Source organism: Ochlerotatus camptorhynchus, unplaced genomic scaffold, assembly GCF_037179485.1.
Source record: "Ochlerotatus camptorhynchus isolate MF236.1 unplaced genomic scaffold, CSIRO-AGI_Acam_v1.1 ptg000330l, whole genome shotgun sequence".
NCBI lineage: Eukaryota > Metazoa > Arthropoda > Insecta > Diptera > Culicidae > Ochlerotatus > Ochlerotatus camptorhynchus.
This window is the reverse complement of record NW_027040818.1, coordinates 6,064,551-6,074,912: the sequence shown is the minus strand read 5'-3', so window position 1 is coordinate 6,074,912 and position 10,362 is coordinate 6,064,551. Positions and strand designations below refer to the sequence as shown.

Sequence of the window (10,362 nt, the reverse complement as noted above, 5' to 3'; positions counted from 1 at the left end):
GGCCGATGTGCGGAAAAAATCGATTGCGAATCAGTTGGTTGCGCGCGCGAAAATTCATCAAAACAAACCACGAGCCGCACGAGGGAGTGGACGGTAATTGAGGAAAAAATAATCAGACGTTAGGCGGTGGTGCGAGTTCCACCAAGAGAAAATATTGCGAACAACCAGCACTGTTTGTGATTTATTTTTCGTTACACTCTATTTCAAAACTACCCAAAAATGGTTAAACTGTGTTGGGAGTGACAAGTTGACAAATGAACAACGTCGATCGGATTCTCGGCGCCTAATACATAGGTGCCACAGCCGGAAGAAGTGTTAGTTTGTTTACTAAAATGAACCATGCCCATTTTGTTATGGCATGTTTGCTGTAAGAAATGCGCCTCGTGTTTATTAGCGAATTTCACATCAAAGATTGATTAATTGAGTAGGAAATCAGTTTGGCACGGCATTTGTGACCAGCATACACCTTCCGGTAGTATGAAACAGGTCAAAAACTGTTCAAATCCGCAGATAAAAATTTTTGTTTTGAATTTCTGTATAGCAAAATAGTGAACTTTTCATGAACATTAACGGCAAAGAACTCATCAACACGAGGAGACCGTGAGTTCCTGCCCACCTGTCATAAAACCGTCTTGGATCGGATTCATGTCAATGTTGTTCATTTGTCAACTTGTCACTCCCAACCTAGGGGAAGTACAACTTGATCTGAAGTAATATTTGATGTAAAAATTGCTCAAATAGGTAGATATTATACTTTTTAGTATAAATATTAATTATATTAACTGTCAAGCGGAAAGCTTCAAAGTAAAAAACAAATAACAGTGTAACTTTAACGCATACACTCAATGACGTTGCACCGTTGTTGTTTATGTTTACTGCAGTTTTCTGTTTGTCATAATTTTTGCCTAGATTTTCGTTTTCGATAGCTCTGATCGATTTCGACTTCGGCTTTTCATGATAAAAACGGTACTGGACGTTCCCCCAGCAACAAATCTCTCCAAGTTGCATTTTCATGGCGAATCGAGCGTAATACGACCACGGGACCATCACTCTGGGCTTCCGTTAACATGGGCGGCGTTGTCAATCGATTCCCGTTCCATAGGAGAACAACACATTGGTGACGATGAAGAATTCGTGGAAATTAATTCCTGGGAATGGAAGTGCGGCCGATTATGTGCACTGAGAACAGCTACCAAAAAATGCCGAATTTATGAGAACAAGGAGTGGATTTTGGTGGCGGTGGCCAGTAAGATCACAAAGGGATGACTTGCCTCTCGTGTGAAATACATTTTTGATTAAACGAATGTCAAATGTACACTCAAAACAAAAATAGTCAAAAACAAACAAAAAACAACTGTCAGACTAAGTATAAGATTCGCAAATATCACACATATTAAAATATTTAATATTTCCACCATCGGTATTTATACTGATATTTGGAGCTGTCCTTCCCCTAGCTCCCAACACAGTTTACCCATTTTTTGGTAGGTTCAGTTTTGACCGATCTGGGTGGATTCTTCCCAAATTTGGGAGTTTTGAAATAGCGTGCAGAGTCTTAAGAAGCGAGTTACACAGAAAAAAAAAGTTGTTGAATATTGCTCCAACCAGGTCAATCCATCGGTTGTAAATTACATTCTTTGATGTAATATTGTATCTGCTTTTTGCTATTACATCATTATTTCATACACACTTAATCTAGCTCGGTAAAATCTCCAACAGCCAATTACTTCGGCATTTACTTTTGCTGATATCTCTGCAAAATATCAGTTTGTTAGCTGATATCTCAGCAAAATGTTATTTGTTAGCTGAATCTCGGTAATTGTTTGACTGAATCTCAGCAAAATAAATTGCAGAATTACTCGGCTGTTGGAATCTCGGCGAAAAAAATTAAGTGTGTACATCAGCTTGAATTACATTGATCGATATTACATTTTTTTTTGCTGTGTAAGAAGGTCAGAGTCAAACTTACCCCCTGGTCAGAGTAATTGGCAACCAGATTTTTTGAGTTAGCATCGGATGACTTTCATTCAGCAGAGAAAGATTTAAAGTCGATAACGGAGCTTTTGGGAGTCAAAAACAATTATAGAACCTGAAAAATGTTCAAACAAGTGCTTGTTGTAACAAACCGGTGGAAACTAACGATTTAAAAATGACCAGGGGGTAAGTCGCTCTGCCACCTTGTGTTTTAGCTTATTGTTTTTCATGTGTGTTTTTAGGTGTCGGAAGGGTGATTCTGGGTGATTCATCGTATTTACGGAGTTGTCAAAACTTCAACAGAAAAAATAAATTTACTGGCAACCATATCCTCAATCACAACATAACGCTGAAAATGACAGACCCCCTGCTGTTGTTTGTTTAAGGTTCTACAAAGGGTAAGTAATTTAGTGTTCTACTTCTTTTTTAAATATCAAAAAATCATCACCATTAGTTTACACATACATTCATATATTATGAATACGAAAATTTAAAACATGTATTTCGTGATCTTAGATCGAAAATTTCCTGGGAAAACACATTCACTGTATTTACTTACTTGTGTTCTTCGAAGTATAGCACAATTAAACGCAATCGAATACACGAAACTCAAAACGACTGCTTCACAAAACTCTTGGTGAACAAAATTTATCACAAAGAAAACCATTTCTACTTTATTGCTTTGCTAGCAATCGTGAAAGTATCATTGAAACAGCGGCGCCAGATGTATTGCCTCTAGCAATGAATTTAAGTTTATTAAAACAATTAATTGCGAAGTCTGCCTCATTAACATAGATGAGTGGATGTATTTAATGGTGGATAAATATCAAAAACTGATAAAATAAAACATAAATGACCATTTTAGACATTTTACCGGTCCAATTAAAAAAGTAACAGAAAATTGAATTCAACACTACACACAAAAAATAATCGTTAATAAATTTAAAAAAACCATTGGTAAAATTAAAAGTTAGCGTTGGTTCTTTTTGGTAGAAAGTATTTAGCATTCAAAACTAAAGTCCCCTAACTGTCAATTCAAAAGTAGCTCTCTTTCTACTTTTAAAAGTTGAAACTTTCAAATCGAATTGTAGAACTGTCAAACTGAAAACCTATAGTTTTTAAATTGACGTATAACAAATTTTAATTCAAATGATAAGCATTAGCAATTACATACGTTTTTATCTTAAATTTGAATAAAATTTAAATCAATTACTTTTATTTTTTTAAAGAAATAACCAGGGAAATTCCTTTTATTCTAATTTATGTTTTTATAATAATTATATTGTCCATTACAAAGCAGCAGAAGTGACGCTCCCGATGCTTTTACAGTATGAATTGTATTATTTTAAAGATTGTTGATCAAAGCTGGAATAATTTACTCCTGACGGACTCGGTGTGGGGGTACTTGAATGAAAGTGGCATCTTGATGGGGGTGGGAATCGAGGTGGGAGTAAGGCCGTGGCCAGGGTAGACGCAACACGCGACGCGATGCGATGCGACTCACGCAAGGAATAATAATAAATAATAAGGTTCTTTTGAATTGGTCGCGTCGCGTCGCGAATCGCGTCTACCCTGGCCGTACCCTAACCTTCCTTTCCGGCAAGACTGAGGCTGATGAAAATTAAAACATCTCAATTAGAACAATCGGAAATTCATTGAAAATTATACCAAATTACCGTCAATTCCAGCACGCCATCATTGTCTCCATGTTATGATAGAGTTTATGTTTCATCTAACATTGCTTCCCTCCGTTGGCTGCTTTGACGATCACCTGCAATCCGATGAAAATGAATTAGCGGTGGCGTACCACTTTTTGGGAACCGATTCCAGTCCGAAAGAGATACCGACGGGAGAGTAATGTGGAAACGTAGAAAACACAGCAATATGGTTTATTTTTCACGCTTTCAAATTAAGCGGCAAACGAAGGTCAAGTGATGCCAAAATCTTCGCAATCTCGAGGAAGTTTTGAAAGATCTGCGACTTTTATTTTAAAAAATTAACTTTTGAAAATACAAGTTGAAATTTAAAGAAACACTTTTAATCCGAAAAAAATGTTTTGATTTTGAATAGTTCCGTTGTTAAAACTACGAAATTGGAGAAACTTTTAAATTGAAATTTCATTATTTTTATAGGAACAATTTTTGTTCTTTGTGTGTAACAGCAAAGATGAATACTAAGATGAAACTGTCGGAAGAAAAACTTTCTATTTTAGTGTCTTCTTTCACGGTCCCTTTCATCCAATGAGAACCCCCCGTATTCAAGGTAATTTTGTGGTTTTGCTGCCCCCTCGGAAGAGATGAAATTTTGCGCTCATTTTTATCAAAACAATCACACCAAAATCAGAGATGTCCCATTTTTTAATTACTCGATTAACAACTAATCGATTATTTTTTGTTCGCTGTGCTGCCATTTTTCCACCAATGAGAGTGCAACACATGTTTGAAACGATCGGTGATGATCCTGTGGAGATGTTAATGCTTATATCGGCATGATCTAACCGATTATAAATAGTTTACTTTTCGGTTCGTTAATCGATTAAACGATTATTCGAATGAAAATCGGACATCACTAGATGAATGTGAACACGGAGAAAAAATACAACCCAAAATTTGAGTTCTTTTTACTTAATATTGACTTCAGCCTCTCACTTGCACTCGTTATTGTTGTCAAAAAAGGAACGAGAGATTCGACCCAACGATATAGTTCAGCCCAATAAGTTACTTTTGAGTAAATTGCTTATTCTCAAATTTACGTGAATTAAACCTAATTTTGGGTAGAATATACTTAAGAGTAGGTAATTTTTTGCTGGTGTTAAATGGAAACTACTATATGCGATTTACTCAAATTTGGGTTATTGGGCTGAACCCCGGAATTGAGCCAAAAGTACTTAATTTTGGGTAGTTTTTCATCTCCGTGAAACGTCATTTCAAATATAAGGCCGTTCATAAATAATGATACAATTTGAAAGGGACCGGGGCTAATCACAAATTACGTCTCCATGGTAACTGAAATAAACACGAGTGTTAACCGGTTGCTAACAGGGTTGATGGCAGCAATGCACGTAGCCTGGTATTCACTTTCCCGCTCAGGGGTGTAAACAAGCGCAGTCTGGCAGTGTGAATGTTTTGTCTGCTACATTCTTATCCACTAGATAGTGTGACATCACATTTGCTGTTGTATTGTCGCGCTTATGTTAAATTCTCATTTGGTTACGGTCGAAACGCGCCGCTCATAAGCGCGATGCAACCCCGCCCATAAGGATTATACACAGGTGTGTAACTTTGATAGTATTTTATGGCAGCGGCTTGAGGAGCGAATCCTGGATAAAGAGCCGCCGTGTGTTAATTCAATGGGCGCAGTCGTACGGCCATAAACAGAAAACAGATGGTATAATCCCTTTTTGAAAAATTATCCTGCCACACACAATATTGAAATGAAGGAAGAAAAGAGATGGTTAAGTGTTCCTCACCATACCAGTTGATATTTATGAAAAATTAGCAGTTTTGGCGTTGGGACATGCACTTCCAATGAATTTTACCAATACATTTAGAAAATGATGATCGAAGAATATTTCAAAAAGAAGAAGTAAACAAAATAATGACCCTTTGTAGAACCTTAAAGAAATAGCACAACCGGCGGGAGGATTATTTGGAGCTAAAATGACCGCAGTCCAGAGCACCAGATATCAGAGTAAGACATGGAAAGGACCGCCAGCTATACCACTGACTTGCTGCGTTAGAATCAGTAATAGAGTTTCATAAGCGTTTCGCAACTGTAGAGATCCAATATTAATCAGTAGCGGCTACCGTTCAGGGTAACTTGTCCGAAATTAATTCTTGACACGGGCATTGGTCTTCTCACTGCAGGAGGAAGACGAATGGGTACGTGCCACCCGAGAAGAAAGATCAAGCAAAGGGTGCATTTGCAATTAATTGGAGAGGCCGTGATTGGGATGCCGCAGGTGAGAACCTACACAGCAAAAAAAATGTAATATCGATCAATGTAATTCAAGCTGATGTATGAAATAATGATGTAATAGCAAAAAGCAGATACAATATTACATCAATGGATGTAATTTTGTTCACAAAAACGATGTACATCGTACAACGTTATATTACACAACCGATGGATTGATCTGGTTGCAGAAGTTTGGATGTAATATTCAACAACTTTTTTTTCTGTGAAGGCCCCTTTTTTCACGAAATGTGTGAAATTTTGCACATTAATGTGTTACGCTGGTTACCGTGCACCCCGTCTTCAATCGACCTAATAGCCATCACCTTTTCGATAACATATTCGCCAGTTCACTTTATCAGGGTTTTCATGTAGCTTGACACTTAATTGACAACACCTTGCACAAACAGACAGACCTTGCATCTGTCAGTGAAAAAGTGAAGCATCTCCTGGTTGGCTTTCTTGTCAACAAATGGCTTTTAAACAAAATTAATCGTGAAAATCGGTGTTAATCCGTATAAAGTTGAAAAAACCAGGGAGTTCATTATCCTTTCTAGCACGGGTAAGTGAAATTTCCATCAAAAATAAGCAAAATCATCTGGAAAATCGATTTTTCTTCCAGCAGTATTTACACGTCAAAGAAGGAATCCAAAATGGCGCTCCCAACAAACTACAAACAACATGTACCGGTATCGACCCCAACAACGCAACGACTGCGCCCCTCGGGATCCGGCTCGGAAAGCCGCAAACAGGACAACTCCAACCCGTTTATGCACAGCCCGCATGGTAATCCGGCTTTCACTCCGCAGAAGCTTGGCAAATCGGCCACGACGGCCGAGGCGAAGATCTTAAAGCCCCCGAAGGCGCCGGAGAAACCGCTTATGCCATATATGCGATACTCGCGGAAAGTGTGGGACTCGATTAAGGCATCCAATTCGGACCTGAAGCTATGGGAAGTGGGTAAGATTATCGGGCAGCAATGGCGTGATTTACCTGAGAGCGACAAGGAAGAGTACATTACGGAGTACGAGGCGGAGAAGGTGGAGTACGAGAAGAATTTGAAGGCTTATCATAGTTCACCAGCTTATTTGGCTTATCTAACGGCTAAAAACAAATCGAAGCCCGGTGGCGATGGGGACGGGCATGAGAATCCGAGGTCCAGTTCAAAGGGTGGACAGCAAGATCGTAGGATTGATATTCAGCCGGCAGAGGACGAGGAAGACCAGGATGATGGTTATTCGTTTAAGCATGTTGCTTATGCTAGGTTTTCCCGGAACCATCGTTTGATTAATGAGATATTTTCGGATGCAGTTGTACCGGATGTTCGCTCGGTAGTGACTACTCAAAGAATGCACGTTCTGAAGAGGCAGGTTCAATCGCTAGCTATGCATCAGATGAAATTGCAACACGAACTGCAACTTATTGAGGAGAAGTTTGATAATCGGAAACGTAAATTTGTGGAATCGAGCGAGCAGTTCCAGGAGGAACTGAAGAAACATTGCAAGCCGGCCGTCGATGACGAGACTTTCCAGAAGATGGTTGAACGTCAGTATGAGATGTTGAAACGGGAACGTCTGCGTACCGTTGAGGAACAGCAGAAAGGTTTGCCTGGGCCAAAACCAGTGGAACAAATCGGACAGAGCGTTGCAGTGGCGGCACCAGAAGCCGCAGTTGCTTCACCAGAATCTCGTCCAGTGCAGGACACTCCGGAGAAGTCACCTCAAGAGGCAACTGCTGCACCCGCGAAGAAAGACGAAAAGGAAGAACAGATGCAAATCGATGAGCAGCCAGTTAAACCAGTTGCACAGGTTTCCAAACAGCCAGAGGAAATTGTTAAGGAAGCAACCGTAGAGCATAAGCCACCACCAGCTTTAGAGCAGGCACCACCAGTTTCGGTGCCATCCACGGTTGTTCCAACGCCGGGTAAGTTGAAATAAGGTAGCCTTTAGAACTGATTATAATATTTCTTTATGTTTCTAGAACCTTACCGTGCTCCGCCAGCACAGTCACCGGTCGTTCCGGAACAAAAACCAGAAATTCCATCGCCTGCAGTTCCAATTGCTCCGCCACCGGCTTCTGCTGCTCCTACGCCTCCACCTCCTCCACATCACCATGTTCCACTGGTGCCGACTTCTGCCCCATCAGTTTCTTATCCATCGAACCCACCACACAGCGCTGAATCACACGTTCCACCTCCGAACGTAACCGTTCCCCATCACCAGGCACCTCCTCCGCCACCACCAAATCATCATATGCCGCCGCACATGCAACCGCACCCAGGAATGCCATCCCACTCGGGTTATCCGGGATATCCACACGCTGGGCCCCCACGCCCATACTATCTCCCGAGCGGCTACGGAGCTCACCCTCAATCCTACGGTCAGTATGGGCACTATCCTTACCATCAGCAGTACGCTCCTCCTCCGCCCGGTCAGTACATGCCAGGACCACCACGCCCCGGTCATGGCGGACCAATGGGCCACTACGGCGCTGATCCGCATGGCCATGGTGGACCAAACAGCGAAGGTCATCATCCGCACTCACCATACGGTCCGGGGCCTACTCAAGGAGGTGCTCCGCCTCCAAATGCTGGAGCCGGAGGGCCAGCACCGGGTGGACCCCCACAACCACCGGTTGGCCCCACTTCCGGACCGCATCCAGGAGAAAATGAAACTCCGGAGAAGCCTGAGAAACCGGAGAAAACACCGGCCAAGAAGAAGAAATCCAGCAAGAAGGACGCCGAGAAAAAGGCCATTGTCCATGACGATTAGGATGATGCACAAGAACAAGTATATCAATTTGACTATTAAATATCTTAATATGCTACATTTAATATAACCATAATTGCTATCTCAATGTATTTCCTTCCTGAATAAATAGACCGTAAACGGGTACCAGCGGGTTCTTGATTTCGGAAAATAAATGGCCCATTCAGTCGCAGTAAGTAGCCGGTAGTACTTTTCAATGCGAACGGAAGGACAGGGTGTCGACTACCTGAGAAAAACCTGGGAAATCAGGGAATCTATTAATAAATGCATTAAACGCTACATAGGGGAATTTACGTATTCTCGGCAACCTAAGCAGTGACCTTCTTTCTATAGCCCTTTTCTGTAAGGAACGCACACATATGCAGTATTGGTTTGTTTACCAGCGCTGCCATTTATACAGATTTATCTGTATTATACAGATTTTTTAATCTTAATACAGACCCGATACAGAATACAGATTTATCACAGAATTTTAAATTACAATACAGATTTATACAGATTTTTATAAAATGAATGTTATGGTGTTTTTGACAGCATTCACAACCAGAGGACCAACCGCTTTTCTCCATACTGCAAAAATGATTTTACCAGCACTGGCGGGGCAACATCTCTCGACTTTTCGGTGTAACTACCAAACAAATGATGTAATTAATTGTATTCATCTATATTAAAAATATCAAATAGTAATGAACTCGTGCACTTTTTTGCATTTAAAACTGCTTATCAGGAAGATAATGAATAGAAACTAAAATCTCCATACATTTTCAAACGGCTTCATATCACTCTTATAAATAAGTACGGACGATATCACAAATGGCGCAATTATATCCCGTATGGTTAGTACGATAGCCCGAATAGGTGGTTAAGCACTTTTTATGGTTATTTTGTATGCACTGTATTTGTAAAACAACAAAACATGATTAATTAAGAAAAAAAATCGTCAATACAGAAAATACAGATTTTTTAATAGAGTGGATACAGATTTTTTATAAAACCACCTGGCAGCTCTGTTGTTTACAATCTTTTGCTGCCAGCTGCTCTAACAATTTCAGTCGAAAGAATTGTCAAAAACTGTTTTGAAACGCTTTTACAAAGCTCCAATCTTCTCTAGTGAGAGCGAGTATTGTCGGCAACCAGTTTTTCTTCGGCAACCGTTCCATTTGAACTGCATGTAAATCTACTGTTCTATTATCGGCAACTCGAAATCAGCTACAATTTGTAGTGCGTGTGTTTCATTTCAAGAAAACCTTGCTAGATTGCTTTTTCTCAGTGGTAAAAGTATAGTCAAATTAAAGCTGAAAGCATAAAGAATCGTTTGCTGAATGCATGCGAAGTGTTTTCGCAAGAAAATCCAGTGAAAATAGTGTTTCAATTTGGGTTGCCGAAAATAGTCTGGCATGCCGAAGCCGTCATTTCCCCTATTATGATATCACCAAACATGTGGGAAAGTGAAACAAATATTTATTTTATAAGTCTTAAACTTGAACAATTAAAATCCAGGGAAAAAGTTATTTTTTAATGATCCAAGAACATGGACATGGGTCTGGAACGTATTTATGTATCAATGTTTCGTATCTAAAAAAGTAGAAGGGTCTGTGCACAGGAGTGGAACTTCGGATCAGAAAGTGGCTCCACTTGTCATTTGCGAACACTAGCGCACCTAGCG

General features: G+C 40.1%; 1 protein-coding gene across 2 annotated transcripts; it reads left to right on the top strand.

Moving 5' to 3' along the window:
* The first annotated feature begins 6,366 nt into the window (after positions 1-6,366).
* Bap111 (Brahma associated protein 111kD) lies at positions 6,367-8,812 on the top strand. 2 transcript variants are annotated; one of them, XM_065230697.1, is made up of 3 exons: positions 6,367-6,490; positions 6,554-7,851; positions 7,909-8,812. In XM_065230697.1, exons 2-3 carry the CDS (start codon positions 6,582-6,584, stop codon positions 8,697-8,699), a joined length of 2,061 nt encoding a protein of 686 aa, XP_065086769.1. In that variant the 5' UTR covers positions 6,367-6,490; positions 6,554-6,581; the 3' UTR covers positions 8,700-8,812. The 2 variants fall into 2 exon arrangements, with proteins under 2 accessions (XP_065086769.1, XP_065086770.1); XM_065230698.1 differs by having other exon boundaries at positions 6,551-7,851.
* The last annotated feature ends 1,550 nt before the right edge of the window (positions 8,813-10,362 follow it).